This window comes from Puntigrus tetrazona, chromosome 5 (assembly GCF_018831695.1).
Source record: "Puntigrus tetrazona isolate hp1 chromosome 5, ASM1883169v1, whole genome shotgun sequence".
NCBI lineage: Eukaryota > Metazoa > Chordata > Actinopteri > Cypriniformes > Cyprinidae > Puntigrus > Puntigrus tetrazona.
In genome coordinates, this window is record NC_056703.1 from 29,670,309 (window position 1) to 29,693,918 (window position 23,610).

At 38.7% G+C, this 23,610-nt stretch overlaps 1 protein-coding gene and 1 long non-coding RNA gene across 3 annotated transcripts in view; one reads left to right on the forward strand and one right to left on the reverse strand.

The window, feature by feature from the left end:
* On the forward strand, nt 1-7,696 carry LOC122344878. 2 transcript variants are annotated; one of them, XR_006250942.1, is made up of 4 exons: nt 1-734; nt 1,450-1,487; nt 6,041-6,248; nt 7,558-7,696. It is a non-coding gene; the product is annotated as an uncharacterized LOC122344878 (long non-coding RNA). The 2 variants fall into 2 exon arrangements; XR_006250941.1 differs by having other exon boundaries at nt 1-1,487.
* Nucleotides 2,925-23,610, reverse strand: part of gpsm1b (G protein signaling modulator 1b) — a 25,394-nt gene continuing 4,708 nt past the window's right edge. The window contains exons 2-14 of the mRNA XM_043238496.1: nt 17,311-17,532; nt 17,079-17,214; nt 16,169-16,311; nt 13,321-13,444; nt 13,066-13,181; nt 12,525-12,680; nt 12,324-12,432; nt 12,130-12,244; nt 11,103-11,173; nt 10,697-10,861; nt 7,602-7,758; nt 6,897-7,102; nt 2,925-6,240 (exon numbers count right to left, since the gene is read on the reverse strand). Coding sequence (XP_043094431.1) covers nt 6,046-6,240; nt 6,897-7,102; nt 7,602-7,758; nt 10,697-10,861; nt 11,103-11,173; nt 12,130-12,244; nt 12,324-12,432; nt 12,525-12,680; nt 13,066-13,181; nt 13,321-13,444; nt 16,169-16,311; nt 17,079-17,214; nt 17,311-17,532 — 1,915 coding nt within the window. The 3' untranslated portion in view covers nt 2,925-6,045. The remainder of the gene's footprint in view (nt 6,241-6,896; nt 7,103-7,601; nt 7,759-10,696; nt 10,862-11,102; nt 11,174-12,129; nt 12,245-12,323; nt 12,433-12,524; nt 12,681-13,065; nt 13,182-13,320; nt 13,445-16,168; nt 16,312-17,078; nt 17,215-17,310; nt 17,533-23,610) is intronic.

The window sequence follows — 23,610 nt, forward strand, 5'->3', positions numbered from 1 at the left end:
CTTGCATTATCATGTGGCTTTTTAGTTTTTACTGTATATTTTTGAGCAAATAAATGCACTCTTGGTGAGAAAAAAAAAAGCCCACTGTTTTTAACAGTAGTGTACATTACCATATTTTCATATTATACACAGTAGATGTGCATATAACGCAGCCATGTGCATTTATATGAATATTTTTTTAATACCCATAAATTGTAATAACTGTCATATTCGAAAGCCCTAAACTGAATGGTTATCGCAATGTTTGTAAATCTTTAAATGATTCATGATATACAATTTCAGATTTGCATATTTGTTTCTCACCGTTTGTTTATAACTGCACATTTTGCACCAAAAACCCCAATATTTGGAAACAAAAAAAGAAATAATAATTTCTATCCTCATTGTCACTGTGGAAAAACTTATTGCAGTGATGGAAATAAACTCCCACTGCTGTGACTGGTGTCGGAGTAAAAACAACGCAAAAGACAGGAATAACCCAAGCATGCATTTACCCAACAGGTGTTTAAACTTAGAAATGTAGGTATACTATAGCACTGAAAACCGTTACGGAGTGAGGAAGGGTCTGAGGCATTGAGGGGAACTCTGTGTAAAAGGGCTGTAAAGGAGCTTTTTCCTGCTCCTGCAAGGTTGGAAGAGAGGACCTAAAGGGACCGAGTGAAGACAGGACTTGTCTGGGATTGGCAGAGGAAGGAGACTCTATGACGAAGAGACTTCTCACAAATATTAACCGAGTTAGTAATTGAGTTACATTATTATAAAGTAGCTAATTACTAGGGAAAGTAACAAATAACTTGGATGTCCCCAATATTAAATGTTAAATATTAATGTTAAATGTTAAATTATAAAACATTGAACACTAGCCTACGCTGTTTTTATGTTTGTTTGGGACAGTGTGAGAGACACAGATGAAATCAAATCTTATTATAAGTATTCTCAACTATGGATACCTTGGCATTAAAATCGCCATAGTAATTTTTTATATTATTAGTATTTTGTTTATAATTTAGCATTAGAAGATGACAGAACTATAGTAATTAGAATGCCCCTTTCTATAAAAAGGAAAATAATAGCAATAAAACTACTATGAATTCTTCTACTAATAATAATATAAAACGAACCTAGGATTAATGAGCTGCTTGGTTCTTGAATATTTTCTGCGTTCGCTCAGAACGATTTGCTAACATCAAAACGGATGAAAAAAGCACCAGCCAATGAGATTTGTTGTTTGCGCGTTAGTTCCACCCACTACCAGAGAAACCAGCATGTTGTAAAAAGCTGAAGAATTCCCAAGGAACTGTTATTTTTACAGGAAAATGTTTGCATTAACCATGACTATTTTAACCATGTTCTTGCTACTTTCCCTGGCCTTGAACGTGGTAGTTCTGCTGTTTATGCAAGGTCTGAAACCTCTGATTTCATCAAAAGTATCTTCATTTGTCTTCCAAGGATGAACATAAGCTTTATCGGTTTGGAACAACCTGAGGGTGAGTAATTAAACATCATTTTGATTTTTGAGTGACCTATCCCTTTAATGTAATATATTGTTTAAAGCCCTAAACACACTGCACTACTTTAGCAGTCCTGTAAGATCACTACACGTCATACTGTGCGACATGGATCTTATAAACTTGGCCACAACTTGTGTGTAAACTATACGATGATGACACCTATTTGTATTGGTTTGTCTGTAAACGTAGATCGTAGCAGTCTACATTTAGACTGTATGACACGGGACTACCGAGTAGTCTTTTATCCGGGACAGCCAAAAATCATGAAGGGTGTTTAAGGCTTAAGATAACACACAAGAAGTTAACACAACAAGGGAATCCTCACAGGCAGGAGTCTGTAGTCCTAGATAGGCTGGGTACACACCACAAGATAATCGAGCTAATTTTGAGCCGATTTCTCCCCTTTCAAGAATCCTAGGTAATGCCCCGATTATCTTGGTGGTTCTAAAGATTATCTTCAATAATAATATGGATTTTACTGTGGTGTGGTGTTTGTTAAGAGTGACAAAATCAGCTCCGAAATACATCGGTGGCACATAAATCATAAATATTCAATCATGAGGTGTGGGAGGGGAGCACCGAGGACAAACGCGCGTACGATCTGGAGATTATGGTGAAACAAAACAATATCCAGACTGACAGAAGACCGAAGCATAATTGCAAACGCTGTCATGGCTCGGCATAAGAAGATTGGGACAGCTTCAGGATCATCTTGTCGATTTGTGGCAACAGAAAACATTTATTCTCAAGTCTCGAGAGACTTTGTGAGATTTCCCGTGTTCGTCACATTGCAGCACACCACACACTATAGGAGCAAAACGGTGCAAGTTAGGAAAATCGTGAGATTAAAAATTATTTTTGTGTGTACCCAGCCTTAGTGTTGTGCGCTTTTTAGGAAGGGCTTTACAGAAGTGATGATGGGGAACAGGTGCTTAATTAACTAATTAATATACAGGCAGCTGTAATAACAGGAGCAACTTTTAACTGTATACAGGTTTGAGTTTTAGATGTTCAGGATTCATTCCGAAATACTACTTACTGCAATAAACACCTTCATCTAGATCTTCAACGTCCTCATCCCTTTTTCTTAAAGAAGGGTTGAAAAGAATGATTGGTCCCACTTTATTTTAGTCAAACTTTACGTGCTGGAGTGCTTGATAAATGATAAATGGTAAATTTCTTCATGTTCCCCTATATGCCATTCACAGGATCCTTCAAACTGAACATGTTGGCTCCTGTAAGATGGCTGAATACCTTTTTTAAAGTTAATTCACTGACACCACAACATATACGTCCACTTCTGAACACTGATAGTAGACTAGTTTAGAAAGAGTGATGTCTGCTTTAATGTGTTTTAAAGCAGCCAAAAGTGCCTGATGATATTTCTCTGCTGATGAAGATGAGTACTTAATATCAAGTTTATCAACATTTTATTAAAAGTAAGGGATTCTTTCCCATGTTCATGAACAGAAAATAAATATAAAACAATTATGTACATTGGGGCAGTGGCTTTTTAAAGGCTTTTAGACTCCATATTATTCACACCATTTTGTTACAGTACATGGAAGGCAAATCATAGCACAGGGAGAAAACAGTTAACTCAAATGGACTATAAATCATTTCAGTTAAACCATGACAAATAATATATACCGTTTAATAATTTAATAATACAGCTCCGTATTAAACCTCATCAACATTACATCGTACCATTATGAATCTAGTACATACTTCCTATATATTATTGATCTGCAGTCAGTGAGCTAAAGGTTTGGTCACCGTAGTAAAATAAAGTAATATTAGAAATGAGGGTTAGATACATGCATCAGTCAAAAACATATCCATCGATATGAATAGTTTTTTAACTAGTGAAAAATAAAAGTACCTTCTTCTTCAATATTTAGGAATTATACATAATGCATAACACTTGAGTTAACAAAACAAATCTAACATTTTTGAGGCATTTGCTTAGTTTCTTTTACCACAATATGGCAGTGAATTGACTTGTTTTCATTCCCTATAATAATAATAATTGCTCAAAAAAAAAAAAAACTTTTTTAAATTGTTCTACTTCCAAAATACTGCCGGTTCACATTTTAAAATGACTTCAAAATGCTTCTACATGAAACTGCCACCAATGAGGCATTACTCTGCTGTTCAGTCAGCCGCAAATGGCTAAAATATCGACCAACTAAAGTAACTCGGTCGATGTTTGCACGATTCAGTGATTCTGAGCCAATTATGGAAAACTCACTAATCACTTTTTTTGAATTAGAAACTAAAAGCTTTCGGTCAACTCAGTCAAAGCACTGTGAAGCATGAAAGTGCTAACTCCATTTAGCTTTTATGCACATTCACATACTCTCCCAAAATTAACAACACTTAAAAAAGTCTTTTCACAGTCTATTTTTGTTTGTTTTTACAGATTTCTCAACACTTTCAATAAATACATCTGCGGAGTTACAACAGCATCTTCAATTCGAAAGAAACAAATAGGAACGTAAAGCAGCCCTAATGTTTAGAAATAGTTTTTTACAGCGCTGTCAGCAGCTAAACGGTTAAAGCCGAACCAAAATGCACTTGCGATTTAAGTAAGTGAAAGATACAGCGGCGGCTGTGCGACACTGGGAATACTGTCAATGGACACGGACCAAATACTGCTGACGAGCTCAGAAAACACGATATCAAAGAATACAATCAGAGTCTGCAGGTCTAATTAAGGCAATAGACGAGAAGCACGTGACAATGAGAAGCTTGATCTGAAAGTCTGGCGAGGGAAACAGCAGGGCGAATTCACTTAACACCAGCACCGCATCGCATTATCTACCCTCCATCCACCTTAACCTGGTGCTGATATGAGGCTTATTATAGCCAGATACAAAGGTCAGCAGCATTTGCTTGATACTATTAGCTAACTACTGCTTTATTACTGCCTGGACAAAGCAGACCATCAGTGGAGCTTAAAGGGATAGTTCCCCCAAACGCCACAATGCATTTTAGGTCATCCAGGATGTAGGTGGCTTTGTTTGACCAGTGCAGTAAAGTAAATTTTTATTTTATTTTATGTATTTACTTTTTTTGCTGAAACCATAACGATTCATAAATTCAAGTGAATGGCTAGTGTCACTTTGAGGCAAAAACAGCATATCGGACAACACAAAATTACTACCTGTGACTCTTGACTATTACATCGAGGCCTCTGAAGTAAAACAATCCAAACTGAACTTTATTCGTAAAATTATTGCACGTAATCCCGAGCCTCAGGCAAGCAGAAAAACTGGGGGACAAAGGATGGAAATATTTAATTTTTAGTATTAGATCACTAGTAATCTGTTTTAAAAAAATCCTTAGTAATGGTAAAATTTTCAGATTTGGAAATCTGGAAAAGTATCTTCTCCAATGTGATCCAATTCAACTTTGCTTTTAAAAACTGACACAAAATAAAGATTGGCTTCCTGATCCTGGAAAAAAACATGGAATATCCAAATTCACATCGTTCTGACCCAGATTAACTTTTTGAACAAACGCCCCATGATTCTTTTCTGCCAATTCACCAGTATGTATGTCCAAGACAAACAGTTTCCTCCGTTTAGTGAGGGTTGGAGGAACTGGAGCGCTGAATGAGTTCATGCATAGTAAGATTAACGCAAAAGTGAATTTTGATTGAGTAGATCTGTGCTGCTCAGGCTGTGAACTAGTTTAAAAACAAAAAACAGGTTCAGAAGAATGCTTTGACATCAGGCCTAAGGCTCTGAATTACAGCTGATAATGCTGTAACTAATGTTCAGTTTTTTGCACAGACCGACCGTTTTGCTTCATAAGACCTCAAAATATTGTTAAGTAGTGCCTTTTTTTAATTCACAAAGAATAAAATGTTGAGAATCACCATGGTTTCAGCTAAAAGTCCTCCATGTCTTGGGATGGCCTGAGAATGAGTAAATTAACAGCAAACTTTCCTTTCTGGGTGAACGATCTCTTAATTTTGTTCATTTGTTACTATAAGTTACTCTGGTTAAAAAGTGCCTGCTAAATGCATGAAAAAATCAATCTGAGGAGGAGTTTGGCTGTACTTTCAGATCCATTTCAGACTTTTTTTAGGCATCTGGATGCTCTACGGTCTCTGTAAAGTACATCAGCTCTCCCGTTGTTTAGATATTTTGGTAAAAACAGAAGACCAAACTATAAAATTAGTTTGCAGCGTTTACGCCCGATTTATTAAATGAATTATTGTTGTTAATTAGGTGCTGAAACAGTGCAGGCAGTGTTTGCAAATGTGAATTCGCCCAAAGAGTAGTTTCCAAGGTATCTGTTCCTCCAGTCAGTATGAACTCTATCAAACGTCATGGATCATTGGCTGTAAAGCACAGAAGGCGTAAATCTGCACCGTATACTGAGATGGCACTTGTGTTTTTATGTCTCACATGCGTCTCTTTGTGCACGTTTCTTCATCTCATGAAATAGTCAGTCTAAAACACTCCCCATCAAGCGTCCGTTCTCATTCAGTCCTCGTTGCATGTGTTATTTGGCCCCAGGTTTTTCAGGAGTCTGCAGCCCCTGGCTCACCGTCGTCTTCATCCGGCTCCTGTTCGTCAGACGGCAGCTGCACACGCTGTTCATCCATTCGCTTGGCCTGAACTCTCTGGATTAGGCTAAAGAAATCCTCGTCTGGGACGGTTGGCGCCCGCGGACCCCCTTCAGGAGGAGAGCAGCGCTGGTCATCTATCCTGGACGACTGAACAAGTACACAGAGAAACTCGCTTTTATTTGATACAATCAGAGCATTGCTGGGTAGCAACTAACTAGCAGCAGTGATGTAGCAACCTAAAATCGAGCTAGGGTTTGTCCTGGCAAGTTGTTTTGATCCACTGAAATAACCTCCTGATCAGCTTTGTTTTTTGGCTTTAAATCAAAATGGCTTAATTTATTCCCATTCACTCTTTGATTTTACTTAGCATGTAAATAACTTCATATACTTGGTGGTATGCACTATTATATCTTTTTTTATTTTTCTACTTTCATTCATTAGAATTTCAGTTATTAAAATTTAAAAAAATGCTATAATAGTCTCTAAATAATTCTAAAATATTTTAAAATTACACATTTATCTGATAACTGAAATAAAATGTTTGTTTTGCTTTGCACTTTCAAACTGTTTTAATAGTTCTATTTTGCTTTTATTTTCAGCTTAAGTAACTGTAGTACTGGTTTACAAACTTACGTTAGTTCAGTCAAGATTTCATCTTCAATTCAACATTTTTTGCCTTTGCATTGGAAACACCGAACGCACTTGTACTATGGAAGAATGTTTCTGGGCAGCTCACTGGAGAATTTAGTCTTAATGCATTTCTGTCACAGATTTCATTTATTACTGAAGGCTCTACGCCTCACCTGGCATTTGATGAGCATGTTGAAGAAGTCGTCGCTGGGCTCCTGCAGGTCACTCTCTCCACACAGGTGGCCCAGGTTATTGTGGGTGATTCTGAGTCCGGGCAGGTTACTGACGCTCACTCTCTGATCGTCCAGGCGGCGGCTTTGAGTGCTGGCGATCAAATCAAAGAGCTCTTCCGTTTGTGGAGACGTCAGCAGACTGGCATCTGAGAAACGGCACAAACAACTCATGCTTTAGGATTTTAATCTGTGATCATTTCACAATGAGCTTCATCAGATCTTTGGATAAAATTGTTCCTGACTAAACTGTTTTTTTAAGCAAATTAGAAGATGCTAATGAATTTAATGGGAGGGAACGATATAATTTTAGCAAATTTATAAGTTGATTTCAGGGCATTCAAGTTATTTTTAAATTACTAAATTTTCACTTAAAATAATTACAATTATTTGAAAATGCAAAAGATAAAAATAAAAATTTGTATATTATACTTCCCATTAGTTTATGTTAGTTAATGCATTGATAACAAACAATGTATTACTGCATTTATTAAACTTAGCTCAAGACCATTGCATAATATGAACAGATGAAACGATTTTTCTTTTTTTATGCATTAATGAATGCTGAAAGTAATTAATAGTTGTGTGATCTCCTCCTTTTAAGGAACCGTGAGATCTTTTGAGCTTCAGAGAGACTGTGTGACTGACCGATCATGTCATTGATTGTGTTTGGATCCGCTCCTCCGGCATTCTCTCCATTGGGCGGCTCGTCCAGCTGACAGCGCTGGTCATCCATACGACTGCTCTGAAACTTACTCAACAGGTCAAAGAAGCAGTCCTCATCCGATGCGTCACGAGCCAGTTTCTGCAGAAAACACACATCAAAACATCTGCGTTCCCCTTTACACAATCAGCTCTGCTCATACCGGTTACATCCAGAGCATGATATCAGTGTGCACGATTAAAACGAAATAATTGTCACATTCATACGTCACTCTTACAGACGTTAGACTCTGAATGGATAGAGCCTAAAACACATAGCACACTATACAAATATTTTAAAAACATATTGTATGTTTGTGTATTTATATATACAGTACATAATAAAAGTACAGTATACACACATAAACCATGGCTAATTGTTAGACAACACTAACTGTAATACATTTATTTCTAAATTAAAGATACAGTTTCACATGATAAATATTATTATTATTTAAACATTATATAATTTTTTTCATGTTATGGTAATGAAAATGTCACAATGCAAAGAAAAAAAATTGATTTGTTCTTCATTTTTTCTTTTGCAATTACAATTTTTGTATACTGTAAAATTACAGCGATTTTTCTGAATTACCATTAAAAAGCAATAATGTATTATTGAAACAAATATAAGCTTCTTTTCTCACATTATAGTAATGAGAAATGGACCCAAGTCTATTTATGAGATTGGTTCCTATAAATAGAATTCATGTTTCAAGCATGTAATATTTTTGGTTTTCTTTTTTTTCTTTTGGTTTGGAAATATGACAAATTCCTAACACGTTTTGTGACATTCACCAAACAATATTAGTGACAATGCAGTATTATACGAGCGTCTGAACCTCGGGTTCCTGGTCATGTGTTGGTGTATTTGTCCTGATATTAGTGAATGCTCATGTGAGCTCTTATCTACATCTCAACAGCTCTGTCTCTGTGAGTGTGTGAGAGTGACTGAGTGTGTGTGTGTGTGTGTGTGTGTGTGTGTGTGTGTGTGTGTGTGTGTGTGTGTCACGATGACCTTTCAGTGGTCAGATAACACGCTAAAACACTCTCCACAGCAGGGCACGGAAACCGAGACCAAAACAGTACAAAAACTAAGAATACTGAAAGATTCAAAACTAAACACCTAAATCCCTTTTAACACATCTCTGATTCGAAGGTCACCTTAAAACCGGTGGCACATAAGCTGCTGTTTGATTCAGTGATCTGGAATCGGTCAATAGCAGAGTGAAATGATTGTGCGGAGCGACCCAGCCCTGTTCAACAACACTTTCTACAAACCAGACGCATATAACACATTCCACCATAACAACTGCTGTCCTGTATCAGCATGCATACTAATGACATTCAACCACTGTTAGAAAATCACCTATCATGACAAAGCTTAATCGTCACAACTCATCGAGCAACGAAACACCAATTGATATTCATGCTCAAGTGTCCTGACGGCACAATCTTACAACACAACGCAATATAAAGCCAGCAAGATCACTATCATAGCGAGACTAAATATGAATACTTATGGAGCGATATATTAATCCACAGCCCGATCCTCCAATCACAGACGCATCTCACTCTATTCCATCAGTGTGTGTCCTATATTTCTCTCTCTGTCCATCTTTGTGTCTGACTGTGGGAAAACAACTCATTAATTTGGCTCTGATAATGGGACGGGTGGGGGAGGGAGGACGGATTTTAGGGTCAATAATGAACAGAGACTGTTAAACAAACTATTTAAACACACCCTCAAAGACGGCAGACTGTTAAAACACACCATCACACACAAATATATGCAAATACAAAGTCATGCACAGCAAAGCCTCACATTCTTCTCCCTGTCTGTCATCCGTCAGCGTCCGGTCTCTGCTACACCTTCCCTTGACTGCTTGTCTGTCTCTGTTAAGCTCTCACTGCTGCTCATGCATTTACTTCAATAATTCAGTTACACGGAGGGTGAGATGCGGAGAGAGAGAGAGAGAGAGAGTGAGTGAGTGAGTGAATGGACCATGAAAGGGCTTTGTCCAAATAACATCATCACGGTTTCCATAGAAACCCCTGACCCCGGTGTTACGGCCTTTGGTCACACGCGTAAACCCTAAAACACCCACAGACACTGCGCGTTGAAGGTCGAGGACTGGGGTCTTTTTTGCATGATCATGTCAACAATAAACGTAAAATGAGCTAAAAATGACCCTTAAATTATGGCAATCGTGTGAAGCCTCTAAGCAAAATTACTGCTTTTGTATTGTAAAGGTGTTGAACAACCTGAAATTTTGATTCACGCAGCTAAAAAAGTAACAAAACAATAGTATAAATCTATTGATTAATCTGAAACAATATACCGAATATACCTACAATATACCTACTGTAGCGTATGAATACTGTATTCCGATAATTTGGTCAAATAATCTCACAGTTTACTATAAAATGATGGTCTTGAACAGGCGTCAGCAGCAGGAACGGATGCTCACTGAGACGTATTTTCATATATTCCTCGTCCTCTGGGAAAGTCACATGCACACAGAAGCATTAGCAGTCGCGCAGCTGGTGTGTATTGATTAACAAAGGAACACAGAGAGCCACGGCTATCAAGTGAAACCTTTAGTGAAGCACTTTAAAACATAGATTGAATTAAAGCCCTGCAGTCAGACACACATCTGCACTTACATCCTATGACTGTCAGCAAAAAACTATTCATCTCATTAAAACACTGCTGCACTTGCAACTTTCAAAACCTAAGCAGTAAACTGTGTCTGTATATAAATGTGTGTGTGTGTGTGTGTCTGTGTACATGCACAGCTTATGCTTTGAAATTATATTATATATACACCTGCGTGCGTGTGTATAGATAGCTGACAGACAGAATGATGGATGGATGGATGGATGGATGGATGGAGATGGATGGATAGATGGATGGATGGATGGATGGATGGATGGATGGATGGATGGATGGATGGATGGATGGATGGATGGATGGATAGATGGATGGATAGATGGATGGATGGATGGATGGATGGATGGATGGATGGATGGATACTCACTGGAGGTGTGACATGAACAGTGATATCATCCGTGTCCACAGGTGAGTCGAGCCAATGTCTCTCATCTGATGACTGACTTTCTGTGTAACTTTTGCTTCTGCTAGACAGAGACAGCTGGTTCCTCGACCTTCTTGATATGCCATCAACATCTGGTGCATCTCCATTCTGCAGCACAACAGCAGCATACATCAGCCTCACATCAACATCACAACATGGCAATATGTGTCTGTGCTTCTGCGCGACCATGATTCTACCAAAGGACATGCTCCTGGATGTAAATCCTTCGATTGACGTTGACCCTGGGGTTAGGGTTTGTTTAACTGCCATTTAAACTACAAAAGGTTTTGATTCAGGTTCATGTCCTGCATGGTACAATCCTGGTCACTCCAGATGCTGAGCATGTGACCTTTTCAGAGCTGTATTTCCACAGGTCCACACTCTCCATGCTGGTTTTCTTGATGAACTTAGGTCTGGCTCCTGATGGAGTAGAGAAGAAAATATTGATGACAAATTAATTTAATATCAGACACATAGCTTAGGACCACCATACATCGGGAACTGAAGTAGGCCGTCAATTGTGATTAGAGAAGTTGTAACTTTACAGCTTTCTTAATTCTTTAAAGGAGCACTGTGTAAATATAAGCAAAATTGCAACCAACAGCTTACAAGCTACGGTGGCCGTTACAGGATTATGTCCTAGTCTGATTCGGAGGAAATAGCCAGCAATTATGTTTCTTTACAAAGGTAAATATTTCATTTAATTATTAAATAATTATGCCTGTATTGTATTTGCACAACATAACGGAACGCGGTACTAACATAATGGAGACTTTCTAATAGCTCATTCTAAGTTAATAAAAACATAATAGTTCATTGTGTAAGGTCTTTGTACACCTCTGAAACATAGTTACATATATTGCATTTCTGTCAATATATCCTGCTAAATATTACACACTGCACCTTTAAAAGAATTCCGTTAGATATCGATTTCAAAAAGGAGCAGATGTGTTATTTATGCATAGGTTTTAATAATATTTTCACTTTTATATTTTATGTTTTAATAAATTTGCTGTGTGATTTGTTATTTAAGATTTTTGTTATTTAAAATATGTTGTGGGGTTGGGTGGGTTTATTAGTTTTTTTGTTTGTTTGTTTTTTTGTTATTTTGAAAATATATATATATAATTATAACCACACTAATATAATATAAAATATATGATCAGTATATCCACACCAATTTCATTTATTTTTATTTCTGATTAACATGTTAGAACTTTGAATTTAACTAAACAAAAATGTAAAATAATTGATTTATTTTTTTTTACTTAATATCCATGCCCTGCTGTCCCATAAGAATGGGTGAAGTGTTTAATGGATGTGCTTGTCATTGATACACATACTGTATAGATATGATTTGTCTGAGACTGTGTTACCCTGCACTTTAAACTCCGATTCAGACGGAGAGAGATCCGCTTCCTTCACCCCTAGAGCCTCCATCAGCTCCTCCACGTTCATCCTGGCCGTCAGCTCTCCATTCCTGTCTCCGATCTGAGCAAAGCAAACCACACAGTTACTCACACACAAAGCACTACTGTCACTGCTGGACGGAGAATCAGTGTGGTCTCACCTCTCTGGAGATTTCCAGGTGTTTCCGGGCATGATGAAGAGCCTGACGGTGCTTTCCCAACGACACGTAAGCATTACCCAGACTCCAGCAGGCCCGGCCCTCCCCGACCCTACCAGACACACAAAACTATGTTACTGCTCAGAGTTTTGCTGATGTGACAGTGTGTGTGTGTGTGTGTGTGTGTGTGTTCACGGCTCACACCTGTCGTTGAGCTCCTGAGCTATGAGGAGGTGTTTGAGGTGATATTCTATGGCACGTTCATACTCCTGCAGCAATGTGTATGTGTTCCCCAGACTGTAACACGCCTGAGCTTCCATCACCTGGTCCTTCAGCTGCCTAGAGAGCTGCAGGGTTTTCCTGAAAAATACAGCAAAACATTTGTGAAAGAACTCACAGAGGCTGCATTTGTTTGATCGGAAATAGAGTAAAAAATGTAACATATTATTTTAAATGAAAAGAATAATGTTTTATTAATTATTAATTATATATACCATTTATTCCTGTCATTAAAGCTGAATTTTCAGCATCATTACTCCAGCCGTCAGTGTCACACGATAATCCGTAAATGTGTGTAAAATGCGGAACATACGTTTGCTCTTTTATTTTATTCATTTTTATTTTGCTTATGCCTATAACATTTTCTGCCGATGCTCTTTAATGTCCTCCTGTTTGCAGAAAATAATTTCTGTCTCTGCTGTTGGTACATGATGCATACTCTAGATGGCGCTGTAGTCAATGTTACCTGTAATACTCTGTGGCTGCATTGAACTGGCTCAGGAAAATGAGAGCGTTGCCTAGGTTACTGTATGCTCTGCGCTCAGCGGCCTTGTCGCCAAATTCCTTTGCAATGGAGAGACGCTGGAAAAACAAGGAGGGACTGTGTTACTCTGAAACACAGATCCCTGCTAGACTGAGCTGCTGTCTCAGCCGCAGCAGAGACTTCCCATCAGCACATGGTTAGTGAATGAACTGATGGTCAGTGGCGTTTGGCTCATACCTCTCTGTGGAACTTGATGGCCTCGACAAAATTACCCAGAAGGTAATGAGTGTTACCAAGGTTACCGAAGGCTCTTCCCTGTGCTGCTCGGTCTCCCAACTCCTTAACCAGAGACAGATTCATCCTGAAACGGAAACAATACTTTATTCAAGTAAAAACACATACATTTTCATTATAGAAAAATAGATTTTTAACAGTAACACTTGTAGTGTAATTCAACTCTTAGATTAAAAAAATATATATACTTGCAGATGACATAAAATGAATTTAAATAAAAGGCCACTTAAGTGACTTTCAAGAGAGACACTTTCATGAACACACTTAAGTAAAAAGTGGAATTTGTAATTATGTTAAAAATAAAAGTCCTACTTAATGTGTTTATAATCTCTTAAAGTACACTTATTTTGACATGCAAAGTATTTTATTAAAAATCTAGTGTGTTATTGAGTATATTTAAAGTTAAAATATTTTGTAAAATTTTAAATTGCAACATTAATATGTGTAATTTCCTTTTTTTTTCTACACGCACAGCTGGCATTCCCAAACCCACTCACTCTAACCTTTCTGTTCCTGAACTAATTCCCCTGAAACGGCGACGGCCCCGATTATATCTCCCAAAGTGGGAGTTGATGCTGCAGAATCTCTCGAGGTAATGGCGCACGTTGCTGTGTTCCCTGAGGTGAGGGCACCCACCACAGTTCCTCCAGAGCTGGCGGCATATGCTGCAGAACCTCCCGAAGCGACGGTGCTCACTTCAGTTCCTGGTATGGTGAAGGCGTCCAGCAACACTACCCCAGTTCATCATGTTGTTGTCAAGAAGACTACTGTTGAACTTTCTCAGTTTACTCTTGACACCAGTGTAGAACCTCCAGAGTTCTGCCGGGAATTCTCGTCCTGCCCTGTCCCGGCCAAGGAGGCCGTCTCTGAACCTCCAGTTTGTACTATCTCTGCTATTGAGGCTATCAGTGATCTCCTGCCCTGTCCTGTCCCGGCCGAGGAGGTCATTAATGAGCTCTCGTCCTGTTCCAAACCAGCCCTGTTATCTGATTATGAACTGTCAAACTGTCTTGACTCTAGTAATATGTCTGTTTGTAAAGTTTGCACTAGTTTGTTAGTATCTAATTAAGGACTGTCTGTTGGCTTAGCTCCTTGTTATATGAATGTTCTCTCTATCTTGTCTGATCAATGCCATGAGCCTATTTAGAATAATCTCCTGCCTGTTGGCCCTTTGTCTTTTAAGGTGTATCATGCAATCTATGCTTTGCCTTGTTCAGTCACTAGTTTGGTTATTTTGTTTAATTTTTAATCAAAGATCCTTTCCCTGATTTGTCAATCCATCTAGATCTACAAGGACACTATTAATGAACCTTTTAAGTGCATCCAATATCGATCTCTGATACCCTTACAGCTATGTCTATGTTGTTTGTCTCTTCTCTGTTTATGTTGTCGGTCTCTGCTTCCTTTTTCCCTCAGTCCTTGCTAGGGTCTCCTGGCCAGTCTAAAGCTCCGCCATGGTGGTCTTCAGATCTGTCAGCTCCAGTCTGGGGGTTGTTTGCTCTGGTCTAGTGGTCTCTTGCACCTCCTGCTCCTCTCTTGTGGGATCCTGCTCCATCTCCGTCTGCTCAGCCCTGGTGGGCTCCTAAACTGTTTGCACGGTACCTGGTGGGCTCCTGCTCCCTTAAACTGCTCAGCCCTGGTGGGCTCCTAAACTGTTTGCACGGCACCTGGTGGGCTCCTTCTATGTCTGTTCCACCCTGGGGGGCTCCTGTTCCATCCTGGCTATGCTTCAGTCCCGAGATCTACAGCATGGACCTGGCCCTCCATCCCTCCCCGTTTACTCACCACCATATGTCACTTCCTTACCACAATAACTCACACCACCATTTTATTTTACTCCGGACTTCAATTCCCATCACTGCACTGATGACACACACACACCTGATTGCACTCATCACGCTCACCTGCATTTAATCACTCACACACCTTAAATAACAGTTTCTCCCTCTGAGTAGTGTCTAGCATTTATCGCTCTCCTAATGATAGCTACATTACGGAGCTATCAGTTCATGTTAACGCATTACCCCTCTTGTCAAGTCCCCTGGAATATTGTTTGCCAATCGAAGACCCATACTTGCCCTAGAAGTACTCTTGTGTCTCATCCGTGCCATACCTGTTTCCTGCTATTTGACCCTGCCTGTGTTATGACCATGTTTTACAATAAAAAATTGCATATAGATTCACTTGTCTCTTGTTACAACATGATATGATATGAAGTTTCAATAGAAATAACATTAAAATATGGCCTAAATTTAAGATTGCATGTCTGCATTAACAAAGAATATTGTAATAATAAACATAATGTAATATATTTTGGTTTTTTTTAAATAAATTCTGAAAATTCTATCATCTAAATAACATCAAAAAAATGGAAATAGCTTTTTTTGAGTGCATAAATCTGCCCAGTTTCACTGATGCATGACTGATAAACATGAATCACATGGTGAATTGAATGGAACATGAATGGTAAAACCTTGCAATCCAGATCTGATATGCAATTGTAGTGTTCTTAAATATTTGTGAGGCGTGTGATTCCTACTAAACGGACACACAGAAGGAGCTACTAATGACTTTTTGAGGCTGTTTGTCCTCCTTCTGACACCTCTGGTCTCTCTGCGTCTCATTTATGTGCCTTTTAACCTTCTGGATCTGCTAAATGTCGCTGCTAATAATGAGCTGCGCTGCAGTCGGGCAAACAGGTCTCGGTGGGTTCTGCCTAATGATGCTCAGATGCTTCAGTAAACTCTCCATCTCTCCTGCCTCTGTGTGTGTGTATGTGTGCTGGACTAACTCGTAGAAGGCTGTGGCTCGCTGCAGCGTGTCTCTGACATCAGGAGGAAGCTCTCCAGGATCCTGTGAGACTCCCCAGAGCTGCTGCTTTCCTTTGGCATGAAACACGTTCCCCATGTTATACAGAGCCCTGGCCTCGCCGACCTGCACATAGCAGTCAATTGTACACTGCTTAGAATTTTTTAATTCTTCGATTCAATAGACCAGACTCAACAGACTTTTCAAAAACATTTGACTTTGCTGTTAAACCAAATGTGCCACCTAACTAGACAGCATTTGAGATCAAAATTATGAGACACATCACATTAAAGAGGTACAATGGCTTGCAAATACTGCATTATAACTTTAAACTACTAATTATATATTATAAATTTAAAATAATTAATTATAAATTTAAACTACAACATATTTTAATTGAAATGCAATTAACATGTTTTTTTAATTGTCTAAAAAAGTAGACACGAGTTGCTCCAAACTAGCCTATGTTCCACTGCATAAAAATGTATTCCTCATGTTCAAGGCAATCACAGAATCGCTTTATGTTTACATTTGTGCATTTATCAGATTATTTCATCCAAGGTGTCTTACACTGCATTCAAAGTATTTTTATCATGCTTATGCATTCCCTGAGAATACAAATCATATTTGTGGTTTATTTGGCTATCAAATCCATCAATGTGTGTAACATATTCCATTTCCATTCAGTGAGAGTACTTGATCAAACAAACAAAAAATAAATAAATAACCCCTGTAAAGGTGATATTGAGCTTGAGCGGCAGTGATTTCATTCAGCATAACCTCAGACGCCATGTTTTTTGTAACCGTCTGATAAACATTGCTTACAAAACTGCAAATCACTTTCTTTATCTAGTCATGTCTAATAAAAGACATACAGACAGAGATTTTCTCACCTTATCTCCTTGTTCTTGAGAAATGTCCAGGTGTCTCTGACAGCACACAGCAGCTTCATCATAGCGGCCCAAAACCTTCAGAGTGTTTCCCAGATTTCCGCTGGCTTTGCCTTCCCCAATCCGGTCCCCGATCGTCCTGAATTACAATACAACTCTGTTTATTTTGAACACAAACTTGCATGAAACTGAAACTACTGATATCTATAAATGGCATCTAATGCACTATTCTCACCGAGCGAGCGTGAGGTCATGGCGATGGTACTCCAGGGCTTTGCCATACTCCTTCAGGTAGAAGTAAGCGTTGCCCAGCTGGCTGTAAATGGCACTGAGGGTCTTGAGATCTTCTGTTCCTACCTGAACAGCTGCTTCAAAGAACGCTGTACCACCTTTAAAATCTCCTGCTTTACACAGTCTTTCCCCCTCCAGCGCTAACTCCAGACAAGATGCCTCCATCCTGCAAACACAAGGCATTCAGATCCAGTAATCAATAAAAAATTATGGGCTTTAATGTTGTCAAGTTTGGGGAAAAGCTGAACACTAAACTGCACACTAACTTGACCGGATTTTTAAGACCTTAATCCTCAGCAAATGAACATGCATGATTTACAAAAGAACAGGGTGTAATCTGAGCATTTTGAACAATGAACAAGTATCATGGTGAAGCTAACAGCTACATAGATTTTGTGATGATCAAATGATGAGGTTTGTGTATTATAATAATGCCAGCTGGTTTCCATTACATTTTCATTATGCCATACTCGCATCCAAAATAATCATCATATTTTGTCTGTTATGTTTTTTGTATACCATTGTATGCCATTGTGAATCCACGACTACAAATAATGTCATCATCAGCCAAATGCTTTTGTAATTATTTGTTTAATTGTTTGGTTATTAATCTAAAACTACTTATATTCATGCAACAGATGCATTTGCCAAAGTAAGAGTTTCACTTTATTTGGATGGTCGCTTTAACTCTTTCTGTTGACTATAAGTAACATTACACCTACATAGCTACTAACTCTCTAGGTTAGAATTAGTTACTAACACATGCACTTGCAAAGTTACTTACGTAAAATATCTATTAGGACACCATCACAATAAAGAGTTACCAGATATTAGTCAGACAACCTACAAATACTCTAATACGAGTTTGCATGTAGCTGCAAGAGTTATTTATTGTCAACAGAATGTTTAAAAGGGACCATATACAGGGGTTGGACAACGAAACTGAAACACTGGCCATTTTAGTGTTGGAGATTTCATGGCTAAATTTGACCAGCCTGGTGGCCAATCTTCATTGATTGCACATTCCACCAGTGAGAGCAGAGTGTGAAAATTGAATTAGTAATAGCACCGTTTTGCTTGAGTATTGCAATTAACACAACGTTATGGGTGGCATATCAGATTTCAAAAGAGGACAAATTGTTGGTGCACGTCTCGCTGGTGCATCTCTGACCCAGAGAGTCTTTGTAATGTATCAAGAGCCACGGTATCCAAGGTAATGTCAGCAAGCCACCAAGAAGGATGAACCACATCCAACAGGGGTAACTGTGGACACAAGAGGAAGCTGTCTGAAAGGGATGTCCAGGTGCTAACCTGTATTATATCCAAAAAACATAAACATAAAAGAATTAAATTGTGCACCTCAGCTCTCCTGTTTCCACCAAAAAATATACAGGGCGGGGCTCCTATACCCAAACCTTTGATCACTTGTGCCAATGCCAAACGTCTGTTTCAATGGTGCCAGCAGTGAAATCTTGGGCTGTGGACAATGTGAAACATGTATTGTTCTCTGATGAGTCCACCTTCATTGTCTTTCTGGGAGAATTACAGTGTGGAGAAGCCCAAAAGAAGCGCACCACCCAGACCCAGAGTAAAGAATCAGGGTGAATCAGTGATGGTTTGGGTTGCAATATCATGGCATTCCATAGGCCCAGTACTTGTGCACTTCACTGCCAAGGACTACCGAACCATTCTGGAGGATCATGTGACCAATGGCTCAAACATTGTATCCTGAAGGCAGTGCCGTGTATAAGGATGATAATGCACGAATACACACAGCAAGACTGCAACAGCAAGACTGACACAGCAAGAGTGGTTTGATGAACATGAAAGTGAAGGTGAACATCTTCCATGGACTGCACAGTCACCAGATCAAAGTCAGAAACATTTTCCTCCACTAGCATCACGTATTGACCTGGCCACTATTCTGCAAGAAGAATGGCTCAAAATCCCTCTGACCACAATGCAGGACTTTTATCTACAGAGTACTCTACAGTAAACAATATACAGCTCTTGGAACAGTGTAGTTTTGGAGGAGCAAAGAAGTCAGGATCAGGAGGAACCAGACGGTCAGCCATCCAGTTAGGAAGAACACCCAAAGTGTAGTCACAGAAGGGAGGAGCTATGGTGGAGGCATTGAAGAAAGGAACCAGGGAAACAAACTCCTGTGATGGAGCTGACGGAGGTGGGGACATAGCTGGAGCCAGCAGACGAAGGGCCAGGGTGAAACTGGAGGCCTGGAGGGCCAAGTCAGAGATAAGAGGCAAAGGCAGGGACCCAGAAGACCATTGTGGAGCTGGAGCGACTGAGGCCAAAGCCAAAACTCTCCCAGAATATTAAAAGGCTCAGAGGTCAGGAGTGTGCATGGAGCTCCATTCCATGACTAACTCAGAAAGTCATTTTAATAAGACAGGAGGAATAACATCCACATAAATCCAGTCCACATGAAAGAATACATCAACAAGACCAGACAAAGAGTAGGATGAAACAGGGACTGACGAAACAAGGGAGCTAAACAAAAACAGCACATTATTTAATTAACTACTTATGTTTGGATGAGTAACTTTGATGATACACATTTTCTCACACTATACTAGTTTCAAGATTTTACCCAAAAATGAGACTGAAGCACATCCAGACAAAACACAAGTGTTGTATGACTATATGGTATTCAGCTTTGCTTCAATCAGTCTTTTTTCTCATTATAGATGAACACAAAACATATTTCCATCGCGCTCTAGGAGCCTCACAGCTTCACTGTCTGAAAGCAATTATATCACCATGCTTTGACAAGCAGCTCACTGGTTTTGCTTCTTTTCCATTAATGTCTGAAACAGTCATGCTTTTGGCTTGGCTGCTGTAGAGCAAGAACAAGATTTATTCAGTGCTGCGGTTAGAAAAGTATTTTGGCTGGAGCAGTAGATGGGTTCACATCCACCTCTGCTTTGTTTCTTTCCTCTCTGGATCTTCAATAAAAATAACACCACACCATTTTCATATTTTCTAAAATCATATTATTGGTGCTTGACTTTTCAAAAATAATCACAATGACAGTGTCACTATGTGGCTGTCATGGTGGGTTGGTTTGGGTGGTTTCTAAGTGGGTTTTTTTCTGTCTGGTATGAAAAGAGACCCTGCAAACCTAGTGACCTTCTGCTCTCTAAATATAGCTCACATTCCTTCTTTAAGTGAAAATGGTGGATGTAAAGACTTAGTAAAATACAAAGACAATTGTCAACTTAACAGGTCATTGAGTAAAACGTGTCACAGTAATAAATGTTGATAAAATGTAATGTAAAATTAATCAATGATGAAACAAATTCAATTCCTTATATGTAGCATCTCTACAGATAGTTTTATTATTCAGATATAGTCAGTTAATTTTTATTTCAGTTCATTTTAATTTAATAAGTGTTGATGTTACATTATTTTCAATTGTTTCAATTACATTTTAATTCATTCAGTTAAAAATTTATAATTGTCACACCCCTGGACAGTTTTTGTGTTTGTTTGCATTCTCCATGTCTCCATTGTTTCTGTCTCCCGTGATTGTTCAGGTGCGAGTCGTTAATTATCTTCTTTATCTCCCCTTTTTAAGTTCCTTCCCTTTTTGTGCTTTGTCCAATCTACTTCATCGTACCTTGTGAGTGTGTGTGTTGCTGCCCTTCTGTTTGGAATTGCCTTATTGTGGATTATTAAAAGACTGTTAATGTTTTTTTTGTCATCGTCGTGCTTTTCTTGCCACACCACACCGTGACAGAAGACCAGAACATAAAAAAAGGTTTTAAGCAGCTAGTTTTATTTTGTGTATTACCCAGACAGCTGCCTCTGCTCGTTCTATTTGACTGGACTGAACGCTGCCACATGAGCACGGCTGCCTTCATCGAGTAGATGCTGGTGTCCTGCAAATCCTCACTGTGGACATTGCGGACAACGACACCAGCCCCACTCAGGACCCGGAGCCCAGCCTACCTGTTTTGTTTGTTTGCATTCCCCATGTGTTCTGTGAGACATAGTTTCTGTCTTCCGTGATTGTATCATTATGTTCAGATGTGTGTCGTTAATAATCTTTATTATTTTTAATTATCTTCATTATCTCCCCTTTATAAGTTTTTTCCTGTTCAGTGTTTTTCGTCGGGTCTACTTCATCGTACTGTGTGTGTGTTGCTACCCGTCTGTTTAGAATTGCCTTTTTGTGGATTATTAAAAGACTGTTAATAGTTCTGTCATCTTCATATGCTTCCCACAGCACACCGTGACAATAATATACTAAATAATATACTTGAGTATAACATAGCACATTGATATATTATGTATTAATGCATTATTCATGCTTTGTAAATATGATTAATATGTATTTATTTTAGTGTATATAACGATATTGGACATATTATACATAATACAAGAAATAATTGTTCTTTTGTTGCAGCTCATCACTGTTTCTGGGAACACCTTGGTTTCTTGAGAAGATATTGACCTTCAAGATAAAGTTGTGTAGAACTAGTGTAGAATAAACTGCCTATTGAGAAGTACCAAGGATAATGGTTGCGAAACTTCTGAGATGATATTAACAATGACTAGAATTCTAAGACATACGTGTTAGTCTTCTACTGTGACGGCTCCCCAATCTTTTGAGAATGCACGTCTCTTAAGTAGTATAATAATGTATTTTTCTGCTTGGGTTTTAGAGTAGGTTTGAATTTGTGTATTATATATTCTCGATTATTAACCTTAATCCATTAATTCATCATCGTTCTTCTTTTATGATTATCACTATTGTTTCATGCACCGGTTTATGATTATTCCTATTTCATGCATTTTGATTCTGACTATTATTATGCTTTTTATGCATTTACTTATTAGCATTATTAGCATTATTATTGACATCAGCTGCGTATCAACAATAAACAATTGTATTGCTTGATTAGTATGGTGTTTTGGCACCTTCTCTTGCAGATTAGCACCACACTTGTCTCACATACAAACAGAAACTATTCTAAGACATACATCTACAGTATATACATGTATTACCAGCTTGTTCAGACTGGTCAGCTCCTTATTCTTCCTTAACTACATAATAGAAAAGCTTCCATAAAACATTCATGTGTACCTGCATTTAGGTTTGGTGCGTGTCTTCTCAACATAGAGCCCAAGTTCCTGGTTCAGAGGTCTCAGCGTGCCCTGCGGTCTGGGGCCACGATGAACCAGACGACACAAGGCTATCTGAGCCCCACTCAGAGGAAAAGCTTCAGTCGTCATCATCCACAATATATAAAACTCACAGTCCCAAAGCAACACAACAAATCAATGAGCAAGGAAAACTACAACACATGATGATCACATGATGATAGTTCAAAATCCCATTCCATGAGTTGCAGCATTTTTCTGTGACCAGGGTGTCATCTTTCCTATGTAATTACAGATCAATAGCCAGTCAGACAGTTCTCAGTAGGATCCATTGAGGAAAATGCACACTGTCCTCTCCAAAATCACCAACAAACTTCTCTGATACTTCAAAAACAACTGCTAGTTGACTTTTCCTTCTGAAGTCGTTACATCCATTTGCATGTCCCACATGAGCGCTGACCAACAGGACGACTGCTCCCGTGAGAGCTGGAAGCTGCCCTAATTCTCCTGAAGGACACCTAGGGCACAGGCTAACTAATCCTGTTTCTGCTGACCCAAAGAGCTCAAACGCAGGAGATGACCATGACAAAACATCTACAAATGCAGTCGTTGCACAGTTAGTAACAACTTGATGAAAAACAGACACTTGCACACACACATACTGAATACATCTAATCTGCCTAAATTAATCCGATGTTGGTTTCACCCTATGCTTTATTCTGTTTGGACACCCAAGAAGCCCTTTGTGTTTCACATGACAAACATGAAGCTCTACATACAAACCACCAGAATGATAAATCAAATTTCTCTAGAACATTTGTGGCATGACTGCGGTTTGCAAATTGCAAGTTACAAATCAAACATATACCCAGCTAACAGGGAACATTCTCAGAACTTTGGCTAAGATTCTGGTAAGGTTCTCTCAAAATGTTTGTTCAAAGATATCTGGTCTTTAATAGTGTTCCTTCTCAACACAAAAACACTTTTTTTATTCATACAATGTTCAGGGAACTGTTTTAGTTGTATGTTAGACTAACAATTGTAAAAACATTTTGTTAAATGTTATCTTAATATTACCACAATGTTTTCAAAATTATAAAACTGAATTTTGCCTTTAAAG